At 42.4% G+C, this 25,036-nt stretch overlaps 1 protein-coding gene and 2 long non-coding RNA genes across 15 annotated transcripts in view; 2 read left to right on the top strand and 1 right to left on the bottom strand.

Annotated features, from left to right (window-relative positions):
- ZNF827 (zinc finger protein 827) overlaps positions 1-25,036 on the bottom strand; it is a 169,246-nt gene that overhangs the window by 58,433 nt on the left and 85,777 nt on the right. For all 11 annotated transcript variants that reach the window (XR_012006056.1, XM_072773467.1, XM_072773463.1 and 8 more), the window contains exons 6-8: positions 19,155-19,394; positions 16,732-16,789; positions 49-152 (exon numbers count right to left, since the gene is read on the bottom strand). Coding sequence is in view for 10 of the 11 variants with exons in the window: in XM_072773467.1 (XP_072629568.1) it covers positions 49-152; positions 16,732-16,789; positions 19,155-19,394 (402 nt within the window). In the remaining variant the exon portion in view is untranslated. The remainder of the gene's footprint in view (positions 1-48; positions 153-16,731; positions 16,790-19,154; positions 19,395-25,036) is intronic.
- Positions 1,166-15,483, top strand: LOC140603037 (uncharacterized). Of its 2 annotated transcripts, none has more exons than XR_012006076.1 (2): positions 1,166-2,273; positions 13,467-15,483. It is a non-coding gene; the product is annotated as an uncharacterized lncRNA (long non-coding RNA). The 2 variants fall into 2 exon arrangements; XR_012006075.1 differs by lacking the exon at positions 1,166-2,273 and adding an exon at positions 10,100-10,621.
- The window catches only part of LOC140603035 (uncharacterized), a 32,458-nt gene continuing 28,293 nt past the window's right edge, over positions 20,872-25,036 (top strand). For both annotated transcript variants that reach the window (XR_012006072.1, XR_012006073.1), the window contains exon 1: positions 20,872-21,113. This is a non-coding gene — a long non-coding RNA (uncharacterized lncRNA). The remainder of the gene's footprint in view (positions 21,114-25,036) is intronic.

Genomic DNA, 25,036 nt, shown 5'->3' on the forward strand with positions numbered 1-25,036 from the left:
AATTTTAAGCAACCAACAGCAGAAGCAAAGTCAATAATGTTTCCATACCTGGCGCTGATATTCTTCCGTGAAGCACATTTTCACTGGGCAGCAGGTCTTTTGAATTAGAGGTGAATGGTGATTGTCTAAATGTATCTTCTGAAAAGAAAGGGCTGGGGTGGGGGGAGGGGGTGAAGTTTAGTAAATTAAAGTTACTTACATTATCCAGAGCATCTGGCCCCAAATATATACATATATACACACTCATATATATTTATATGCACCTACAAACATACACAAATGCAGGATAAGGTATTTCTTTAAAATGGAGTTTAGAGAATATAAGAAGATTGTGTTTAAAATGGAATAAGAGAAAATCTATGACATCAGACAAGTGCCATCTGTATATTCTGCTGGTTGGTTTTAGACTTAAGGTGACTATATGAAATATCATCTTTGAAACATTGCTAAACCCACCGTCCGGACGGCTGAGCAGTAACTTTTACTCTTGTGCTATGGTGTCATGCAAGCGTGTTGTAGCCAAATGTAGACAACTGTCTGAATCAGACAGTTCTTGAGGTTCTTCCCAGAGAGGCGACAGATTTGCCCTGGCTCACCCACATTCTGTCACCGGAGCCCTCGGGACCAAGAGCATGCAACACAAAGGACAGAAGGCAGGCCAGAGTCCGGGACCATCGCGCTGACGGAGACAACTCACTGGTCCCCACGGAAACTGTGACTGCCTCCTAGAAATGCCTTGGTTTGGAAGGAGTTAAGCCATCTAATTGGAGAGACCTTGATTTCCCATGAAACTGAGGCTCTAACCCGAGTGATTCCTAAGTTCCATGAGTGACTCAGCAAGAACTAGAATCAGGGATGTCAGACACCGAGCCAGGGTTCTGCTCTACTACCACAGCAACTGTGAACACAAAGGTTTTGGACGTTTTGAACCAGAGGATGTCAACCCAATGGTAAGCATCCACTATCCATCCCTCTAAAGTAAACTGCAGATAAGTACCGCGATCACATGTGAGAATACTGCAGTTGTCCACTCCAGCCTGCAGAACAGAAAGCCCAATTCATTGGCAACAGAGAAAATTTACTGGAGGGATCTGGTACACAGGTGGTGCAGGGCCCATAGGGGCAGTAATGCAGCCCAGAGCCACGATGAATGGGAGGCAACCATCACAGAGGCTGGGGGAACAAGAAAAGGGGGTGAATGGAGCCCAAGGTTGGGGACACCTGCGGGAGCAGGAGCTGGAGACCTTCCCAGAAGCCGGAGAGAGGCAGCCCGCAGGGATCAGGTCCCGGCAAGACAGCGGAGCAGGGGAAGGAAAAGATTGCAGGGCACACAAAACTAGGACTGCCATGACCGCTGTTGCTTTTCTAAACATGCCTCAAGGCTATGGTTACTGTCATTAAATATTGAAAGGAAATATTAAGATAAAATGGGAGACATATATTTATTAAAAAGACGTAATTAACAATATGATTTTATGTGACTGTTAGGCTAGATTTAACACCTGCTTTTTACTTATATCTTAAATACAAGACCATTTAAATAGGCTTAGAGAGTGAAACGGCTATAGGCTAGTAGGTGATGGGAAATGGGGAAACATACTGTTTTATGTCAGACAGCTCATCACCTGCAAGTGATAGAGCATCCTTGAGAGGACAAGGCAATGCTGTATGGTGGTTAACAGCATGTGCTCAAAGGTGGGCAGCTCTGAGTTCAAATTCCAGCTCTATCACCTTTGGCTGTGTGACTTTACAAATATGACCTAGCTTCTCTGAGCCTGTTTCTTGCCTGTGTAGTGGGATGATCACAGCATCCACAGCTCACAGAGAAGCTGTCAGGACTGAGTAAGACAGCCCATAGAATGTGCTTTCATAGTGCCTGGTAAACACGAAGTGCTCAATAAATGTGAGATACTTTTTATCCATACCTGTGTCTAACTCAAAGAGGAGCATAAATGAACCAACTTTTCCTTACAAGTTGACCGAAAGTGTGGAGTTTTCTTGTATAAAATGAAGAAAAAGTCACTCTGATTTTGAAGAGTTGTGTTTTTTTTTTTTTTTAAGATTTTATTTATTTATTCATAGAGACCCAGAGAGAAAGAGACGCAGGCAGAGGGAGAAGCTGGCTCCACGCAGGGAGCCCGACGTGGGACTCGATCCCGGGTCTCCAGGATCACACCCCGGGCTGCAGGCGGCGCCAAACCGCTGCGTCACCCGGGCTGCCCTTGAAGAGTTGTTGACTTCTGGGCGACGAGGTTGATGTCCAACTCTTCCAAGTAAGAAAACTGTTTACAATCAAAGGACTTCTAGGGACGTAGAGACCATGGAGGATTGTGGGTCAAACCCAGAGTGTTAAGATTTCTGGGTTCCTACCTCATGAGCTCTGGAGCTTCCATACAAGAGGGCAGAGCTACCCTTGTATCTGAGTGGACAGTTCACAAGGAAAACACCAGGGGCTGGTCCCCGGGCACATGGTAAAGGTCAGGCAATGGGCCTCCATGTTACTGTGACTCTGGCTATTGAAAGCACCTAGAAATCTGAGAGTTCAGGAAAGCACACCAATTGTTTGGCCTGAAATGTGGAGATTCCCTCTGAGGGCATCAAGAATCCCAAGAGGGGTCCCCTAACAGGTATCTCCAAATATTACCCTTCTTGCCACAGAGAAACACGTGTAATTCCCTCATTCCCTTGGCCTGACAGTAGTAGCCATCTAGTGAGTGCCCACTAGGTGCAAGGCCCTGGGAGCAAAGTGGTCAGCAAAAGTGGCTACGGTTGCAAATCTCAGGGAGACCTGTGTGGGCACGGGAGAGGGAAATGTTCGGAGACCACTGCTAAGCAGGAGAGGGTATGGTGTTACAGTGGGGGTCTAGCCTGGCCAGGGAGGCCAGCTACGGCTTTCCTGCAGACACGGCAACCGAGCTGAGACCTGAACGGAGGGAAGGGTGGTCAGCGTCCAAGGGGCTGGGAAGTGTCCCCTGCAGAGCCAGAGAACTCAGCCAGGCTGCGCAGCTCGCAGAAGGTGCACTGAGGAGGGACACGAGGCCCCAAAGCCTCGGGCAGGCACGCTGCGTGCAGGGATCCTGACTTTGTCCCAGTAGCAGCAGAAAGCCCTGCTGTATTTCAAGAAAGTGGGGGACGGAATAAGATTTCAGTCCCGGGAAGTTCTGCCCGGGGGGCTTGCTGAAGACAAGACAGGGGACCAGAGTAGCGGTCCACGTGGGGCATCGTGACGCCGGTGGCCAAGGCTTCAAACCAGCAGTGACACAGGCAGATGGAATAACAGTTTAAGAGCTAGTGCAGGTAAGACCATAGGTGCATTTAAAATCAGCCCTCAGGTTTCCAGGTGAGCCGGGCCAAGGCTGCCGCACCGTATGCTGGGAATAGCCTCCTAGGTCTTGCTAAGTAGTGGAAGTGGGCTAGCTCTGCATCTTCACGTCTTCTTTGCAACAGCGCAGGTTTCCACTGATGTGAGGAATGAAGCCCTATTATCACCAAGCCATTCATAAGAAATTGAGTCGAAAGGGAGAGAATCACTGAGGAAAACAACATTCCAAATAATTTTCTACCCCGGGTGCAGCTTTATCCTGCATAGAACAGAAAAGTCTTCTTCTGAGGGAGGGGGAGTCACACTGAATACTAAAGAGACACAAAAGGACAAGTAATGTTATGGGGCAAGGAATCAATAAAGAAACTTTCACAGGTCAAGGCAGCATAAGTCTAGTGTGAGGTCTTATCTAAAAAGAGACGCTAGAAGGTCAACGGAGAGCATCAGTCCCAGGCCACATGTGCAGCTGCACCACTGCATTTGTTCATTCCGCGGAGTGCAGTGGTTTAGCACACAGTTTGGCATCAGAAAGATCTGAGTCTGAGTTCCAAACCATTTAATAGTTAAGTGCCTTCTGATCACATAAGCAACCTCTCCAGCATCAGTTTCATCACTGGAAAAAGCTTTTAAAATGCTTTCTTTCTAAGGGTGCTGCAGGGGTTAAGTATGGTATTTCACATTCAAGTCCTCAGTACATAGGACATGCTCAATAAAAAGTAGCAACTGATGCATATATTGCTACTATCTGGCACTGTCCTAAAATACTTTGTGTACTTTAACTTCACTTAATCCTCACAAGGTCCCTTTACCAGCAGGTTGGCACTGAAGTCTGCACTCTTACCCACTAAGCTGCACCACCTCTCCTGTGATCTCTTAATATCCAGGGAGCTCATGGACAGTACGGAACCGCAGATCCTCCTTGGAATGGACAGAGCAAAAGGAAGAGAGAGGAAGGAGGGCTGAAGGGGGGATGGGAGCAACCATTTCAGGATGAGGGATCTCAGGTAACTAGAGGAGAAATCCCCCCCCCTTTTTTTTAAAGATTTTATTTATTTATTCATAAGAGACACAGAGAGAGAGGCAGAAACATAGGCAGAGGGAGAAGCAGGCTCCACGTGCAGGGACCCCGAAGTGGGACTCAATCCCAGGACTCCAGGATCACGACCTGAGCCGAAGGTAGGCACTCAACCGCTGAACCACCCGGGCATCTCTAAAGAACTTTTTCAATGGAGAAATAGAGCAAGTGAAAATGATTTAGTCTTTATTTCCTCTAGAAGATATGCCCCAATTTTCTAAAACTTCTGCAACCCTGAGGCCTGTCAATTTGCAATCCTAAACATTCCCTACTGCTGGCACGCACTGCTTTTGAGGGCAAGCTCATCTCTGCTATTAAGCCTAAACAAAGAGGTTAGAGGAATGAGGTGATCAGGTGTTCAGAAGCCTCTATTTCAGCACAGATATGAAGCTCATGGTGGCAGTATGGCTACATACACATTGTATATTAATCTTTCAGCCACCTAGATTGGCATCTATGTTTCAGGAAGAGGAGGAGAAAAACCCACACTTGGAGCATGCTTGCATAGTATGTGCTTGCTTAATGGGATTAGATCTCCAATGATGTTGGCCATCTTCAACTCTGCCTATGTTCTGAGGATGGAAGACACAGCATTTGCAATCTGGAGCCGAGCAATGCAATTTCCAGAATGCTGAGATGGTATTCTTTAAGCTTCTTTTCTTCTCCCATGCCTCATGCGTTGGTAAAGCACCGCCGCCCCCAACCTGCTCTTGGCGGAGGCCCAGGTTTGCAGCGGACAAAGCCGGCACTGCGTTCATGCTGCAGTGATGGCAACGGTGGGAGAAGGTGGCAGAGAGGGGAGCTCCGGGACGTGCCCAACACAGCATGAACTGGGTCGGCATCTCCCCAGGGAGAACAATAAATGAAATACAGACTTTCTGATATGCTCAACTCTGAAGCACATTTGTACTATCCTTCAACTAGTCACTTAGACGGTTCCCAGTTCTTCCAGAAAAGCAGCCAGCTTGTGACTGCTGCATGGCTCTCACTTCCTGACTCCCCAGCTGCCTGAATTTTAGTCATTTCACTATGAAAAAGCCTCTCCAACAGAAAGTGAACTAAAGAAGGGGAAAAGGGAAAAACTGCCACAAAGTGATTTATTTCTGGTTAACATTTTTGCTGAAAAGTTGGTAAAGTAAGAGGTTGAAACTAATGGCCAGTAGGAAAAGGGATCATCATCTGTCCTCATATAACAAAATCCCCACCTGCCACGGCATATCCCCTTTGGGCCCAGACACAAACAGGCTACCTGAAAGACTTAGTTAATGAGTATAAATTTTCAGAAGCAGCATCTGGAAGCTACCAGTGTAGACTCCCCCATTACTTTTCTTGCCTTTTGCTACTTAGAAAAGACAAGATGTTTATTTATCCAAGTTTCTTTTCTGGATAAAAGTGAAATGAACACTGAAAGTGTATTTTCATTTGTCTCTTGTGGAAAACTGAAGAGTTAAAACTTGAGGGGGCATTGCTGTCACCGTGGCTGGACAGTTCCAGGCATCAGACAGCATGGACCAAAGGGTCAACAGCATGGGGCTGTGAGAAGGAAAGATTTACAATAAATAATAAAACAGTTCGTAAAAGATTATGGCTGTAAATAGTGATACATTTTGCTAAGTGCCGATTGTGGCACAAATATTTCCACCTTTAACATCTCAGTGCCAACAGGGAGCTGTGCTTCATGCAGAACAGAAGGCCCATCTACTTAAAAGCCACCCTCCCTGTGCACCAGCATTGAAACCAAACGTTACAGGAATTCTCATGTTGATAACAATAGCAAAATAAAAAGGAAAAGAACAAAGTGGATACAGTATATAAAAGAAAGTTGGAAAAGGTACTTTACTTTTTTTTTTTTTAAGATTTTATTTATTTATTTGAGAGAGAGAGCATATGAGTGGGAGGCAGGGCAGAGGGAGAAGGAGAAGCAGGGAGCCCATTGTGGGGCTCTATCCTGGGACCCCAGATCATGACCTGAGCCAAAGGCGGACACTTAATTGACTGAGCCACCCAGGCGCCCCAGGAAAAAGTACTTTAAATAACGACACAATTATTTCAAAGGAGCAACAGAGAAGAAATATTTTTTCCTCTTCTAAAAGACAATAATAACTCTTAGGGCTCCACTTGGGAATGACCAACAGAAAAGAAAGACTAAACACGGGAAAGAGACTGCTCTATAGTGAGTTTTTACTCAGAACCCAGAAGGATCTCTATACTTCAGGATAGAATGAAATTCTATTAATGTAAGAGTTGCAGACACATCATGCTGAAGGGATATTCTGACTTCATTTGCACATGAATTTACAAATTTTTCTTTAATCAATTAAAAAAAGATGGTGTATTTTCAAGTACTTGATTATCTATTCAGCTATGTATCACACAACATAACAGGGCCTCAGGATTTTTTCCAAGAGCTGCGTAAAATATGTCCAAAAGAATCTGGGTTAATTTTTGTTTTGTTTTGTTTTGTTTTTTAAGGAAATCTTAAGAATAAATGATCTGACTCCGATATTTCTGAGAAGTTATATATTGCAAAAGGAGAACCAAAAGGGCCATTCTGGAGTGGAAAAGTTCTGCGGGGGTCAGCATCTTCTCTCTTTAGCTGCTACCCACTCCCAGCAGACCCTGGCCCCTGGACCACCTCTCCAGATGGCCTTGTTTACAGGGCTTGCCTCAATCTCCACTAAGCCTCAGCTATTAATTCACATCAGTACAATACTAGTTTTCTGTATTGATATATCCTGTTATTTTTTAAAGGACTGAAACTCCATATATTAATCTAAAACCACTGCACTGGGTTTTTAAAAACTCTGACCCCTAAATCACTTCGACCTGGAGACACACCCCAAGAGTGACACACCGCATTAACTTCTTGAAGTGAACAGGAAGCACTAGTCACAAAAGCAATCTTCCGTGCCTCCAGAAGCCTCCAGAAAAGATAGGCAAGAGACCTGGCTGACAAAAACAGAAGACGGTCCTTGCCAAAGAAAGGGTTGCTTTGTTTTTTTTTTAAAGGTTTTCCCACATATCAAATAAAAAAGATGGGATTATTCGAAGATAAGGAATAGAGGAACTATTAGGATTAGCTATAACTCTCTTAACATTTCCTCAAGTACTTTAAGGTCAGAAGAAACATTCTGAGAAGCTGGAGCAGCTTGCATGAAAATATGCCCACAACTACACAACAAAACATCACTGCACTTTATTTTTCATATTTCATTGTTTATAAAAGATCAAGTAACATTATTTCATTTTCAACTTAATTAATCATGATTAACACCTGAATTTTAAGGAAGTGTTTTTTATCTCAAATATCACTGGCCTTAATTAATTTCTCTGCTAACAATTTATGAGATAAGAGATGCTTAATCCATTTTTGATCTATTTACATATCTACTACATATTTTATACATTTATACATGATTTTATTTGAAATACACAAAATGCTCAGTTCTACAGATCTCTGTAAAAGAATTTTTAGTACTTTAAAAAACCCTTGTCAGGTCATTTTGCTACAGTGTAGCAATCACTCCATGTCATCTTAGACTATATGTGGTCCTCCCAACTTCCAACTTGGGCCCTCAATTTCATTTTGGATGAGACATTAGCTGCTGCTTCTGAAATGGGCCCAGATATTAACATTTTAGGTATAACAGTCAGTGCCAATTTTATTATGAACATTCTAGCAGTCAGTTAAAAAGGGAATCATCTACAATGAAAGAAAAGTTTTAATGATGTTCATGAACAGTGCCTTTCCCTTTGCAACACCACAGAAATAAGAACCTCCTATTCTTGAATGATTTAATGTATTTTTTTAAGATTTTATTTATTCATGAGAGACACAAAGAGAGAAGCAGACACATAGGCAGAGGGAGAAGCAGGCTCCCTCCAAGATCACGACCTGAGCCAAAGGCAGATGCTCAACCGCTGAGCCACCCAGGCATCCCGATTTTAATGTATTTCTTTTAATAAAAGAATTCGAACATGGGGATGGGAAATGACTGTAAGCCTCTGACCCGAAGACAACTCTGACCATCCAAAATAGCAAATTCCCTACTCAAGCTTGAAAGGGACATGACAGAGACCTACAACCCCAGTGGGCAGGCCTAGAAACCCAGTCGTCGATCATGTTAGGTACACACATTTTCAAAGAAAGAAGGATGGTACTGAATAAAACGTGAATAAATTGCTATACATTGGCAGGCTTCAGCCAGGACATTTTATCTACAAATTGAGGCTGGCACTGCAGACTCAGTGGGTTTCTAAATGGGGCTTGTGGGCAGATGGAGAACCAAGGTCATTCTACACCAGATTTTCATCTTTAATTTTCAGAGTTGACAAGAAAGCTAAGATGTGTCTCCTCCTCCTAGTCCATTGATATAACTGTATATACTTGGCTGGTGGTGATCAAATAGAACTTTCTTGGCAATTAAAAACAATCAAATATGTTGTTGATTCTGTATAGTGTTAAATGGTATTGTGAAAAAGATTCTTATTTCTTAGAGAAATATATAAAAAAATCTGAGAGTGAATGTTATGATATCTGTCTGGTATGTGATTTAAACTGTACAGAAAGGGACGCCTGGGTGGCTCAGTGGTTGAGCATCTGCCTCCAGCTCAGGGTGTGATCCTGGGATCCCAGTATCGAGTCCCACATCGGGCTCCCCATGGGGAACCTGCTTCTCCACTGCCTATGTCTCTGCCTCTCTCTCTGTGCCTCTCATGAATAAATAAATAAAATTAAAAAAAATAAACTGTAGGGAAGAACAGGGTCATGAAATAAAGCGTGGCAAATGTTTTTTCAGTGGGTGATGGGAGCATCGTGGTTTATTTCATTATTCTTTCTACTCTGTTTTGAAATTTTTCATAATAAAAAAATCAATAACAATCAAACAAAAATTCCAACCCAGACAAACCACCAAAGAGAAGAATAAATGACAGTAAAAGAAAATATACAAAAGAACAAATACAAATGCCTCCCTGTGAACAAAATGCTTGACATCACTAAGAATCAATAAATAAAAAGGTTTTAACTATAAAATATAATTTTTAGTTTCTCAATTGGTAAAAAAACACATTTTTCTAATGATAAAGCACAAGACCTTTGAAATATTTTCTTGATCTCTTAATTAGCTTCTGGTAGAACTGCAGATTGACCTTTTTTGAAAGTCCATTAGACAAACCATGCAAAAGCCTGAAAACTATTTTTTTTTGTCAATTTATCCTCAGATTGTTTATATTAGCAACAACTTGGGAAAACAAAACCAAACCAAATCCTTAATATCTAATAACAGGGGATTGATTAAATACATTGTGACACATGCAAACATTGAATACTGTGTAAACATTAAAAGAATAAATATTGAGTTACTTTTATTGACATGGAAAGAAGTTCTTAGTATATCACTAGCTAAAAAGAGAAATCTGAAAAACTGTATCTATAGTAGGATCTAATTTTTATAGGAAAGTATATGCACATACACAGACAAAAATTCAGCCAGGAGATACACCACCAATTCAGCAGCAGCTGTCTCTAAATAGCATGATTATTTTTTCTTCTTTATGTTCTCCTGTATTCTCCACCAATAAAAGTTATTTTTAAAACTTAAAAAAAGACTAAGTTTTATAGTTCAGGATCCTTTGTTTTTAAAGAGCCTCTCAGTCTTTTAAAGAGTAAGCCGAGGAATAATGTAATCGAAGGCAGTTTTAAGACCCAGGCAGACACAACTGTATGTAAGTCATGACTCCACCAAGTATCAGTCACTTGAGCTGGAGAAAGGCCAAAAGCTGTGGACGGGAGAGGCTGTTGAAAATAATTACAGAAGAACAATAGAGCATCTTGGGAAGAAATATATATTGGTAACTTATTATTATTATTCTTTAAATTTTATTCTTTCAAAAGTACAAATGCCTTCTATTTAGGGTTGTCTCAGAGGCAGGCCAATCTGTACAACCTAACACCAAGTTTTCAAGAAACAATTCCTGCGGCTGCAGCTTGAGCATTCATCTACTGCGGGGCCAGGAAACTTCTCAGGACAAGGAGCACAATGCCAGGCCTTGTGGAGGGCTGCTGCGGCGAGGAGGCCAGACCCGGGGAGCCGGAGCCAACTGCAGGCCACGGAAGTGAACCTGCATGTCCGGATCCGCGAAATGTCAGCTTGTGAGGGACCTGGATCTCCCACGGGACTCTGACTTTGTGCTCCAGCAGGGACAACAGGCTTTCTGCTGAGGTGAGCAGAGAACAGCTAAACTCAGTCTTCCCTGCAGTGACACCAGACTCTGTCCTGTGGACGTTGTAGGCAATATGCCAGTGAAATGGGGATGCTCCAAGGTCTGCTGCATCACCCAAGAGGGCTTTTTATCCTGAAACAGAGGTCACCCCTTGCATATCTGATATGTCTCTAGGAGACACTCTTGAGAGGAAAATCCCAGATGAGAAGAACAGGATTGAGCTAGCACCTAAACCACATATACCTCCTAGTCATGTCACCCGTGCATAACTTGTCAAAGGCAGCAAAGGGAGAAAGCTAGATGTCTACTTACGGAGACTTACACATTTATACTTCATCCCTGGCTATTTTGAGTTACACAAACAAGACAGAACACTGTTGCAAGCCAGCAGAAGCAAAGGTGGCAGGGCTGGTGGGAAATGAAGAAAAGGTACAGCCCTCTCTAGATCCTCAAAAGGAGATTGAAACTTGTTTCCTTACAATAACACAATACCAAATGGTTCTGGAAGCACATTGTTTCAACCACATCAGTTCAGTATAGACATCTCAGGTGGGGAAAAAAAAAATGGCAGGAGTGATACTTACAGGACAATGGAGGGCAAGAATAGAAAGTACTGAGAAAGGTGTGGTGAAATAAGGAAAAAAGCCAAGTGGAGCCATGCACAAAACAATTTCAGGCTATATGCACATAAAAAAAAAAAAAGATTTACTGTTTTCAAGGATGAGTTTAATTTCTTTGAAAAATGAAAACTCAAAGTTAAGTTGAAAACAAAGGTAAGTTGAAAACAACGTACTGTCCATGAAAAGACAACTCAACTCGACACTTGTATCAGAGCAGCTGCAAGAGTGGTGCAGGCTATGCACTGCACAAAGGTACCACATTTAGAAGGGCCTGCTTCACATCACAGATATCAAAAATTTATGTACTTATTGTGACAGTATAACAGTAGGTGGCAGTACCTTGAGGAAAGGTGTCTTAAAATTTGCAATGGCCTCCCACGGGCCTTGACTTCACCCAAAAAAGTACCACATGTCTTAACTGAAGGGACTCCATGAAATAAGTAGCAATTTCCATTTTTTCAGAAGTGGAATCTCAATGCATTTAATTTTAAAGCCCTAAAATTTAAAGGGTAATGAGAATAGGTGGAGAGCTACTCAAAAATTACCAATTTCATGTGCTCTGTTTCTTATTTTCTTAATTGCTTTTGTCTAATTCAGTGTTCTTTTAAGGTAATAGAGCATTATTCTCTTTGGCCTTCCAAAAAACTAAGAGGAGATTGTGCAAATTGAGGCAGCACATTATGCTTTTCCAAATGTGTGTATTTTCTATTACTGAATCATAAATATTTAAGGACATGCATCCAAACCATCACACGGGAAAATTCTATATTGGACACTTCCAAGTGCATACGTCTTTTAGTGAGCACTTAGAAGTGCCATTATCTAAATCATAACAAAAAGCCCACATTTCAAGTTCTGAAAATTGGGCAAATTAAATGTTGGTTGGCATGGCATGATATGAGTCGACCTTTCTCTGATTTTCCCACTTCTGCTTTTTGTCTTGTAATAGGGAAAAGGCCAATTTGGGCAAATGCTTCCTTGCTTTTGGAATAAAGCAAGCCAGGTGTGAGAAGTTTTTCTTAAGGCCTGCAATCTTATATCTCCAAGGACACTGAATTATTAATGGGTAAAAGAGAGAACAAATAACCAAGAGAGGGTTCTTGGCAGCCATTGTTTGACGTTCATGGTGTTACACAACATTGAGCATGTCCAATTCACCTGCCAGGAGCTATCTGATTCTTACTCTAGGGTTCCATTTTCCTATTTTGATCTTATCCAGCATCTGGCGGGGTGATGGTCCATGTCAGAAGATGTAGATCTTCTTTTTATTCCATTAAACTTTGGGATCTGGTTATGATATCATGCCTCATATATTTTCATCAACAAATGATCATATTAGCTGGTTATCTATTCCCTGCAGAATCTAGGCTTGTGCTAGGAACGGAAATAAAAAATCAGGATTTTATTAGTCTCTTAAGTGTTCAGTCCTTCTGTTCTCCTGGGTCTGGCTGGACTGTCTCCTCATCTCATTTATCAAGTAGAATGGCATTAAGAACACTCAGTCCACACACTATCTCAAAGGAGATGCACAGCCTTCTTTACACTTAGATTGAATTTGCTAGACTCTGAGGTTAAACAGGCAAAAGAACTGCTGTTTTAGCATTTACAGTGAAGTTCCAACTCAAGGACTGATTTGGTGGAGGTGCCCCTAGGAGGGCACAAACAAGGGTAGAAGGGTTAAGGTCAAGGCATTGGTGAGCAAGACCACATGATCCAATCATTCCAGCTGTTAAGTAGATTGATTTCTCTGCCTGGCTACACAGTGCACTTTGGTAGATTGTTTTTCTCCTTTACTTTTGGAAGATGATACTAATTTAAGCAGCTGAGTCTCAGTTCTTGGAGTAAAAAAAAAAAAAAAAGGCATTCTCAAACAAGTTCTTAACATGATGTCTTAACAGGATTTACTTTAAAATAATTCAGGGTGAGTGAGAACAAAAGGAGGGGACCTATCAACAAGGGTCATGAGATGTTATTTGTTTAAACTGAGTGATGGGTACATTCTCTACTTTTGTATGTTTGAAATTTTCCATTGGAAGAGTTTTCTAAAAATGAGGTAGAGAGCCAATGATCCAGAAACTTGATAGTTATTAGTTTCAACCTTTAGCTTCATCTAAACCTTTTTTAAAAAACTACTAACAAAGAATGCTGTCTAACATCATTTTCTCTTTCCATATCTGCCCGTCTTTTTTTTTTTTTTTTTTTTTTTCTGCCCGTCTTATAATAGAGATATTAACAAACAGCAGAGTTGCCAATTGAAAGGACTGGTCGAGGAGGGAGGTGCAATTATCGGCCCAGGAGATCCACACCCCACGTCTCCTTGGTAAGCACACACTGGAATGGCAAGCTACAGTGTTTCTTCCTAGGCTGCCACACTTTTCCTTAGTTCTTGTGGTTGGAATGAGAGTCAAGACCAAAAGATGACAAACAACTGTGGAGAAAGTTGTGGGTTTATGCAGGAGAGGAGAGAATTAGCTGCTTTCTTCTGGTCTTGCACATCTCTTCTTTGCTCTCAGCCCCCTGGATATCCAGACTCTAAGGGCAGGAGATCTCACTCAGTGGAGGAGCTCAAGCACCCCCTGGCATTTGGAAGAGCTTGATCCCAGTACCATGCTGTGGCCAGCGTACCAAGGCCCGCCCTTCAGAATTAAACTATCTTCAGTACCTAGCAACTCTCAAACATGGAAGATTCTGAACTTGACTGCAATCATGAGCCACCATTCCGGCCAGCCAGCTTCTTCTGGAAAATCTAGAAGAAGATCCCACTTAAGCACCTAAAAATCCAGAGATAAGGAACTTTGGAGGCTTGACATCAATCTTTTTGAAAAGTATCACAAATCCTACCTTAAAACATAACCTCCTTAAACTGACCTTGCACATACAAAATAAGAGTTCCTTCTAAAACAGGAACCAATAAAGAGAGGGAGCTGGCTTTTTTTTTTTTCCTGGCCCTGCTATCAGTTAACTGAGGTTAAGGAGGATTTCTTGGCACAAAGCTGCTTGATTCTATTCCACCTGAAGTAATGAGGTGAGAAGGTAAAAAAGAGATCTATTTGAGGAGAGGCTAATTGAACAAGTTCCTACTCAGAGGAAGAATAAAAACACCGAGGATTCTATAGAAGGAGGATAAACCAAGAATTCTGCAACGCTGCGTTATGAACACTGTACTATGTTGGGGGCTCACAGCAAGAACCTTTTCCTTTTCTTTGGGAAAAAAGATCTGATTTTGATTTCTTCTTACTCATAATTTCCCAGCAAGAGAGGAATTTAAAGATTGCTTCATTTTTGCCAAATGGCTAAAAAAATTTCTCTTCTTTCCTATAATTATGCTCTAGCTCCAGCCAAGGCAATTTAGGCTATGAGACGCATTTCACTCATTTGGGGCAAGTTCAAACGTCCTCTTACTCTTCCCAGAGAACACCTGAAAAGCATAAAATAACATGGCTTCACAGCATACCTTTCTGTTGTATAAATATTATTATGTGATCTTAAAGATCCAGCAGGAAAACCACCACAGGGGGTGCTGTTGGGTCCTGCCCAGAGCTCCGTTACTGTTTAGAGCGAGCAAGTGGCTGGCAGTGCTGGCTGCAAACAGCAAGCGAGAACTGCCTTCACCCTTCGCGCCCCTGCAACGAGGAGGATGACCCAAAGCTAGTGAATAGTATTGGGGTCCTAAGAGCTGGCCCCCTTGCTCCCAGGCAGAATTCTCCCTGTCGTGCAATTCATGCTTCAGAATTCTCTGTGGAATTGCGCTACAGCTGGAATCCAGCGAAAACCACATCCTTGCTCCACAGCTTCCCCTTCCCTCTCCTGCTACCTTCGTTCCTGGCAGAGTCCTGGGCGAGCACTCCCTCAAAAAGCCCCATCACCGGAATCCCTGCCTCAGGCTCTGCTTCTAGGAAACCTGACCTGTGATGCTTCCAGAAACCTATGGAAGCAAATTAAAATTAACATTTATTATGTTTAGTCTGCTGTCTTTCATTATCTCCCAATCAGCACAACTTCATGTGTTGAGACCCACAGACATAAGCATAGATACTGAGTAGTCTTTTGATCACATGTAGAAGGTCCACTGATACCTGTAGTAGGTAACATCTCCTACTCGGGCATCCAACTTGGGAGAGAGACAGCCTTCCCAGCCCTGAGACCCATTTCCCCAAACAATGTGCTGACCAGATCACCAGGCCCACTTTCTATCTGTGTGCTTAATATAAAGAAACAAGGCTGGCACCACTCTTCTGTTCTGTTACAGTAGGTTTCATGTTCCTAATCCTATATGAACTTTGTGTGAGGGCAGCTGGCTCTCTTAATTACTGTTAGATATTTGATATTCCTAAATTCCAAGTCATCGAATTAAAAAGAAGAAAAAAAAAAAAAAACTCAGGGTAAGGTTCAGATGAGCACTGTTCACTTGCCTGATAATGCTCTGAGGTCAATTCATACCACCTCCAAAAGAAAGACATCATTTATCTTTCATTGCAAGAATTAAAAACACAAAACCAGTCAACTGTTCCCATTAAGAAGAACCTAAGTTTGCTCAGGGAAGCAGAGCTCCTTGATTTAAAGCCTTTTTGGGAGCTCACACCTCATTCTCCCTGTCCCTCTTTCATCTGGTAAAGCCTGCATTGTGGGCAATTCAGGAACTGGAGGGTGGTCTGAGGGCAGGGAATGGTTCTTCAAAGCTAGAGCTCCTATCTCCTCCAGGGTTCCTTTTCTGCAGTGGTGGGGTGTGCACTCGCCAGAGCTCACGTAGTTCAGGTCTGGACGGCCTTCCAGGCTGGGATGGGTGGTGCTACTGGCCAGTCCTCCTCCTTCCACATGGCAAATGGATGAGCAGCCCATCCTGGCTGACCTCCTCAAACTGCCTTTGGCAAATGTCAAGCTTCCTTACCTACAGCTGTTAATGACAAAGGTTTTCCTGCAGCCCTTTAGAGCATTTTTCTCTCGATTTAAAATTGTCTACTCTTCTAACAATGCTGAGATAAAAAGTTGAGATATCCTTGGTGACAAATGATCAGTCCACACCTGCGGAGCTATGTAGGTGCACAGGTATAGTAAGAACCTGGTCTACTGACTGGGTGAGGCCTTCCTGAGGTATGGAACCCAGCTCCTGATGTCAGCTGGGCCACCAGTTTAAACTCCCAAATCAAGAAACTTGTGCAGGGAGGATGATAATATGATCTACTTCACAAAAACTATCATAAGGAATAAAAAACAAGAACATATGGAAAATTCTCCAGCCAAGTAACAGCTATTAGATGTTTGATGACTATTAGTGATCTCCCCCTTGGCGCCCTTGCTTTATTGAAATTCCTAAATTTCCACAAAATTTCTAATACACACTGGTGGCAAAGGGCATGATTCCTTTGAACTCCTTTGACTCCTTTGAGAAAATAGTTTGGGGAACACTGCGCAACACGTAACTGTGCCTGATGGCCCACATGGGGGGTGCTCTGAGGGGATTCCCCACCCCCCTCCATGAAATAGCCTACCTGGTGGTCGTCCGAATGGTGTTTTCTTTTGTGTGATTGTGCTCTTTGCTCACTTTTTCTGTAAGGAGAAAGAATGAAACGTTCCTCAGGTCATTCTTATATTCAATTTGTGTCTCTGAGGCTTAAACAGAAACTCCCTCAACATTTTTCTTTCTTATGGTTTGCTTTGGGTTTCTTTTTCTCAATATTCAAACCCTCCCAGTCTTATTCGTAAAGACAATCATTAAAAGCATATAGACAGCAGCCACAAAAATATTTTAGTAAAAACCAATCAAAGGGAAATAGTCACTGACAAATTTCAAATGTGTTGTCTGATTTTAATGAGGCCTTAAGAAGTACACATACACACAGAGAGACGTGCACAGAACCCGTTATTTCTACTACATCTTTCCCCAGCTGAAAATTTCTGCTTTCCTCTGATTCAGCATGAAAATTGCAGTTGTTGCAACTGTTCCGCTTCTGACTTTGATGGCAACCTTTAAGCATTCTGTATTGTCAGGCCCCTTTGTGAGAGGGGATATAAAAACAGCCATAAGACCTCTGGGTTCCGCAGTCATCGAGCGCTTATTCTGATAAATGTCACAAGGGACAAAAAATATCATTAGACAAGCAGAGGTAAACCCTCCCTTACTCTGTCTTGAGGTCTGTATCTACCAGCTGTCAGAAATTATTTAATTAGCTTTCAAGAACACAAAAGTTGAACTCTGGCCTTCCCAATCCAGTTCAAATGTGAGGATTGTGCCCTGACTGTCACAGCTCTCAATGGCTGGAGCAGGCAGAGAAAACCTGGCCAGCTTACAAGGGTTTCAGATTTCCAAGGCAGGGCAAGTTAAAAACTCCTGATCTTAGGGATTTCTGAAAAAATTTAAGGAGATATTTGGAAAAATTAAAGACTTACAACATCTGCCCAATACTTTGTGACACCAGTCTGAAGCCGCTGCATGCAAGCTGGTGTGGACAGTTGCTTTCTGTCCACTCAACAATGACAACGAGGGTGAGTTTGGATTCAGAGGCAGTATTCTTTCAGAGAGTAGGAAATCGGGGCTAAAAGACTTGCCTGAGGTCACCCAGGCAGTGAGTGACAGTGCCAGGGTGAGAACTCTCAGACACACAGTTTTTCACTGATAGGAGACAGTGATAATGTACTGTTAGAGACAGAGACTTTCTGAAAAAAACCATACTGGCCTCACTTCTGCAAATTTTAACTGCTAAGTAATTTTCAAAGCTATATTGTTTTTAGATATGCTTTCAGCCTGTTTTTTTTTTTTTTTTTTTTTTTTTAAAGCATCTTGTATGATTTGGAGCTTTGGAGGGCTTGCACAGATCTCTGTGTCCTGTTAAATTTAGAGAATTAACTATTTCCATTACTGCAGGGCTCTGCACAAATAACAATCCCTGTTTGAGAACTATAAGGCCACCATTTTTGGGACCAGCTGATAGTTTCAAGCTCTGGGGTGGGTCACCAGGCCAACGAGAAGGTGAACTATCATGATGGTGTCCAGATTTTAGCTTCCTTTCCCTGACATTCTTCTTAGTGGGGAAAGCGAGTGAATCCTTAAATAATGAGGCATCTCATGGCGTTCTGAATATGTTATCCAAAACAAAAGAGAGCTTATCAGATATTAGTAACAAACTTGACTGATGCGTGAACTTCCATATGCAGGTCAATGCTTGACTACAGACAAGCTATGTGTATTTCATATGAATCTGAACCTTACATGTGTATATATCTTTGATCTCAATCATGTTCAAATAATAACAGCATGATAAATTTGTTAAGGACAAACACTATCCAGCTTGAAAGGGCTAACAAAGGAAACAAATAGGACTCTCAACTGTTCTATCAAGATACTCAGCTGAGCTGGTAATTCCTAAACCTGTGAATTCCAAGTATTCAAAGTAGAAACAGTTAATTTACAGAAATATGCTCTGCAAGGGGATGGCTGGAAAGAGTCCTTATATTTTTGTCTTTTTCCTTTCCTTGATTTTTTTTTGGCAAGATACAGTAAAATCGCCTTAATTCAAACTATACTAATGTGGAATTCATGGTAATTCAGTCACTGCTGGAGTAAATGGAAGTTTATCTTTTGACATTAGAAAAAAAAAAAAAGGCTGTTAATCAGATCAACTGCCTAAGCAAAAGTAGAGGTGAGATGTTTAGCCTAGTCAACAGGGATCATTTGCACAAAATTGAATAGAGTTCTAATTTCAAATGATTCTTAACTATTTATTGAAGAAAGTTTGGCAGGAGTTCCACTTGGCAGCATTTTATTAACTGTTAGTTTGAGTGGCAGTATGCACGTTAAAGTAACAAAATTGATTTCTGTCTGAAAAATCCTATAATGCCGGTGTTTTTACTTTGTTAGAGTGGCTTTCCTTCCAATTATTCCCAATTATTGACATTTTTCTGCACAGAAACATACCTGACAGTTGAAAGAGAAGCTCGGAAGCCATCTTCACAGAGATATCCTGACTGAAGAGGTTTCTCTCTGGGGGCACTCTGCCCTCTGGCATCTTCTGTAAGGGTTCGGTTTTCTCTCGCCCGATTAAAGTGCTATAGCCAACATTCCGGCTGGGTGATACCGAGACATGTGAGTCCTGGATGTCAACCTCCATGGGCTCCTCTTTAATCTTCACCATCTGAGTTTCCTTGTAGCTTTCCGCTGCAAGCAAGTGAATGAGGAGAGACAAAAACACCATGGTTTCAAAATTCTGAACCAAACCCAGTTTCTAATCCCAGAAGAGAACCACAAGGATCACGTCTGGGCGCAGGTGAGAAGAGTGCCACAGCACATGGGAACGGAGTTTGAAGACCTACTAGTTTGGCCCACCTGGTTTCCTGAGAAGGTGGGGAACTGAAGCCCAGAGAGGTTAAGTGACTTGCCCAAGGCTACACCAGCGGCAGCAGAATCAGGCTTAGGTCTCTGAATTTACCACTCTTGTCCGGTGACCAGGGTCTCCCGACCACTCCCTCACATGCTCTATCCTGCCATGCTGCTTCCAGAATTAACAGAGAACATGGTGAACGTCGGTCTTTGTTTCAGAACTTACTCAATTTCAGCAAACCAAATAAAAGCAAACATATTAATATTATGATTGTCTCCCTCTATTGTTAAAGCTCCAACTGGGACACCTGGGTGGCTCAGCAGTTTGGCCCCTGCCTTTGGCCCAGGGTGTGATCCTGGGGTCCCAGGATCGAGTCCTGCATCGGGCTCCCTGCATGGAGCCTGCTTCTCCCTCTGCCTGTGTCTCTGCCTCTCTCTCTGTGTCTCTCATGAATAAATAAATAAAATCTTTAAAAAAAAATAATAAAGCTCCAACCAATTTTTTTCTCTCTCTCTTCTAGGGCACCTAAATTAATAAAGGGTAAATAGGGTCGATTCAACTGAGATATTAATACCTTGCTGGGAGCTAGCAATCCTCAAAACCACCTAGGAAGTTAATTGCAGCCCAAGGACCAACGCTTAGAAAAACAGCAATCTTACAGGTTATAATAATGGTTCAATTTACTGACTGTTGTTGCTTTAGGTGTGACTACTAGATGTTAGATCTTTAGTCTGAAACTTACATTTGTCTTGCAAAGTTGGACTGTTTTTAGGTCCATGCATTTTTTAGAGCTAATGACAGAGCATCTTCGAAACAAGGTGGGGCAATCAGCCCAGCCATTAATTTGGGTCACTTTAAAAAGCGCATACTTTCAAATCAATAAGCATTTATTAGTAACTATACTGTACTCAGCATTCTGGAAAAAAAAAAAAAAAGAGGATACAGATAGATAGAACAGTGGGTTGAATGGTGGCCCCTCCAAATATGTCTATGTCCTAACCTGGGAAACCTGTGAATGTTTCCTTATTTGGAAAAAGTGTATTTGCAGATGTGATTAAGTTGAGGATTTCAAGATGAGATTGTTCTAGATTACCCAGGTAGGCCCTAAATCCAATGATAAGTGTTCTTATAATAAATAGATACAGACCAGATACAGGGGAAGGGCATGTGAAAACAGAGACAATGCTATGGATTGAGTATGTGTTCCGCCACCCCCACCCCCGCACCCCAAAATTAGTATGTTAAAGAACTTCATTTCCAGTGTGATAGAATTTCGAGGTGGGGCCTTTGTGAGGTGATCAGTCATGAGGATGGAGCCCTCATGAATGGATTAGTGCCCCTATAAAAAGACCCCAGAGAGCTCCCATACAGCAAATATTTGAGCTCTTGGATTTTGGATTTGCAGCCTCCAGGTCTGTGAGAAGGAAATTTTTGTGGTTTATAAGCCACCCAGTCTGTGGAATTTTGTTTTAGCAGTCTGACCAGAGCAAGACAAGAGAGTGGAGTCATGCGGCCACAAGTCAAGGATTTTCCAGGGCCACCAGAAACTGGGAGAGGTAAGGAAAGAGGCTGCCCTTAGAGCCTTCAGATTTCGGGCTTCTGGGCTCCAGGCTATGAGGGAATCAATTTATGTTGTTTTATGCTACCAAGTTTGTGGTAATTCGTGGTGGATGGATGGATATAGCAATAAGAAGTGGTAGGAAGTGGATGGGACAGGTGTGAAAGGGGAACTTCATTGCTATAAGCTAGGTGGTTAGAGAAAACTATGCTTTCCTCACAAAGCAAGAGACAGGTGAGAGCCAGTACATGTACAGTTTGTTGAGTTGTAGTAAAGAAGATACAGAAGCTTTTAATTCAATGATTTCAGTTAATATAGTGTTGTCAATAAGAGCCATATAAGAAGTGTGCTAATTGTTCTTTTCTCCTTCCCGACATATTACACATGGTTTTCAGGGTAAATGACTTGTGTTTTTTTTTTTTTTTGTCAGCAACTAAACTGCAAGCAACTGTTATATTTAATTTAGGCCCCCCCTTCCCTATTCCTGCCAAGCTGTTGTCTCTCCGCATATCTGTGAAGCTCACAAAAACCAAGTTGATTCAATCATGCTAAAAGAAAACAAAAAGAAAAAAAGAAAAGAATATGAAGCTTTCAAAGTTACACGCCTAGCTTCTTTGCCTTGACTTGTAGTCCACCTGATTCTTTCTGGAGTGCTGACTGCACCCCTTGCAACCTCTTAGGGATTTGGTGACCTGATAGCCAACCTGACCTCTAGCTACCTCACCCATAGGTGCAGTCACAACACACATTTCCCTCTTTGTGCTCCCACAAAGTACTTAATATTTGGAAAATAAACAGTGAGGTCACTGACACAGGTGTGTAATGATGTCTTTGAACCCTGCAAGTCATTCCAAGGCTTGAAGACAAACACAAAAACATACTAGAAAAGGATTCACTTAATTCCACAAAAATCTCAATGATATGAAGAGCAAAGCTAGAAAGAAGCTCCATTATCTTTATCTCTTTCCATCTCCTTTCCCCAGCTTTGCCCCTGGATTGAAAATCATCTGACTATGTGTACCACTAACTTAATGGTATCAGGTTTTGAAAGCTACTTGGGATAATTTCAAGTATGATTTACATGAAGTGCTTTTTGCCCTTTCTTATGACAACTCTTGACCTTTCACAAATGCATAAAACACTGATTACTGATAAAAAAAAAATCTTTAGCATTTTTAATCTACCTGATAGACTCCAGACTTAAAAAGAAGAGTTTTCAAACTGGCATCTCAATGGGAAAGTGAGACATAATATAAGAAATATTTTTGTGGTCCTTGCTTTTCTGTGCAATAGCATTATGGCCAAATGTTCTCTTGACTTTTTTTGTTAAAGAAGGGTTTCTTAACTTCAGCACTTCTGACATTTGGGACCAGATACTTCTTTATTTCGGGAGGCTGTGCAGTACATTGTAGGATGGCTAGCAACATCCTTCGATTCTACCCAGTAGGGACAGTAGGACCCACCCTCCAAGTGTGACAACCACTATGACTCCAGACATTGCCAATATCCTCTGGGGGACAAGATCGCTCCATATGAAAATCACTGCTGTAAAATTTTTGTCACATTTCTGTGTTCAACCCTCTTCCCCCAAATTTAATCAGCACCCAAGGCAAATAATAAAGAAAACCTCCTCTTAAGTTCTAGCTTAAGGCTCCCCCACATATTAATCACCATCTCAGGCTTGGTGCCTGGACAGGTCAGCCTAGGAGGCAGGAGACAGGCTGATTTGGGAACAGATCCCAAGTCAGCAAGAGATCCCACTGTTCTTCTCTTCCTTTGCCTTAGGTGTCTTGACAAAACAATGGTTGAATTAATCATTTCACTCACCCTTAGCTTTGAGCCCCACACCCAGGGACATGTCTATCCATCCAGGGTTTATTCTTTCCCATCATCTTCCCTCTTCACATATGTCATAAATCCTTTTAGAATCTCTTCTTAAGGGGCAGCCCCGGTGGCGCAGCGGTTTGGCGCCGCCTGCAGCCTGGGGTGTGATCCTGGAGACCCAGGATCGAGTCCCACATCGGGCTCCCTGCATGGAGCCTGCTTCTCCCTCTGCCTGTGTCTCTGCCCCTCTCTCTCTGTGCCTATGAATAAATAAATAAAATCCTTAAAAAAAAATAAGCTTCACACAGTGAAGTCCAGAGAATTGTTATATTTAAAAAAAAAAAAAGAATCTCTTCTTAAAATAATAAAGTAAAGTGAGTACCCTATTCTGCTATTCCAAGAAAAAAACTAGCCCATGGAAAAAGATGAGGGACAAGTTAACAGTAGGTTATGCCTGGGAGGTGGGTGGGTGGTAGGTGATTACTTATTGCAATGCCCATTTGTATCTTGTAATTTTTCTATGCTAACTACAAATATTTTGTCATTTACTTAAATTTAAAAAAAATTAAAAAGTAACTACATATGCCCATAAAAAGATGATTATTTCCTTTTTGGAAGCATTTAGAACACTGTGTATGCCTGGTAGCTTCAAGGAAGAGTGGGTTTGCAAATCGAATAAGTCCTATTCAAACTCTGCTTGGCGGCCAAAGGGACAAAAGCAATGAGAATATAACAATCCTGTCTTTTCTACTTTTGCAAATACAGTACACAAAAGTAATTATCAATTAGCATTATTACATTCATCATTTGGTCATTCCACCATTTTAAAAATGTCTACTTTATTCTATGTACTGTGATAGAAGATACGTGGGATACAGATGCAAATAAGACATGGCTCTTGCCCTCAAGCACTTTATATCTAAACAAATGATCAGACAAGTATAAACAGCCCTCTAATAAAAGAGGTAAAATTAAAATATGGAGTGGGAAGAGGAGTCCAGGAAGATTGGGAACCAAAGCACAAAGGTGGAATTGTACTCTACCTGGGGTGTTCAGGGAATATGTTGTCTGGTTTGGCTGGAAGGCCAGAATTGAGAGGTGGAATCTTGAGTAAGCGAGACTCAGAGGGTGTAAACATAAAAGCAACCCTACTGTCTTCCACTGTCTCTTTAAACCTGCCCTGTAGGAAGAGTTCCTCTCCTGTCCCTGGGTGAAAACTCAGGCAGGCCCATAACCTGATAATTCTTATATAATACAAAGTGTGATGGTCCTTTAAACAGCAAAATAGTCTTGATTCAGAATCCAGAAGGTCCGATCCACGTGTTAGTCCACCAGTTTCCCCTCCTGGGAGGGTGAGTCTTGGGCCCTCCCTGGAAGGGTCTACAGGTAGCCTTTTTTTTGGGGGGGGGAGGGAATTGGCTCCTTCTCCCTCTCTTGTTGCCTTCTCCCCAGCACACCAGCTGTCTTTTCAGACCCTAGGAAAGAGTGAGAGGAGCAGGGGGACACGGAGGGAAGGAGAGAGGATGGAAAGCTCTTGGCTATCCCATTTTAGAATGTTTTTACACTGTGTAGGCCAGCTGGCATTTCTCTCATGGGATTCAGGCATGGGGTCTTCAGAGACCTTTACCTTCAAGGTGATCTTTCCTCTCAAGTTCCCTTTATGTGGCTGAACTCCCTCTTGCCTGTGGTCCCTTATTCCCTCCACTGCCCTAGGAATCCACCTGTCGGCTTCCGTTCCCCTTTGTCATTGTGCAGCCCCCAATTGTCTAGGTGGCCCCACTGGAAGGCATTTAAGACCATCCCCATGCCAGCCCTCCTGTGGGAAAATGGCCTACACTGGGGCCACGGCTGACTGGTGCCTCTGTACCTGATTAGGACAGACCCAGCAGGTTCAGGCCCCCCGCCCAGCAAAGCAGCGTCTCTGGCACATGCAGTCCTCAAAGCAGCTTGCCATTTCCCATCTTCTAGATTTCCCAGGCAGACAGGGGACATCAGTGCACTAGGCTCCCCACCTGAGGAAAACACATGACAAACACCCCAGGGGCTGTCCCTTCAGCTGTGCTCTCTAGATCTAGGGTGAGGCCAGTAGCCCTTCCC

This window comes from Canis lupus, chromosome 13 (assembly GCF_048164855.1).
Source record: "Canis lupus baileyi chromosome 13, mCanLup2.hap1, whole genome shotgun sequence".
Classification (NCBI taxonomy): Eukaryota; Metazoa; Chordata; class Mammalia; order Carnivora; family Canidae; genus Canis; species Canis lupus.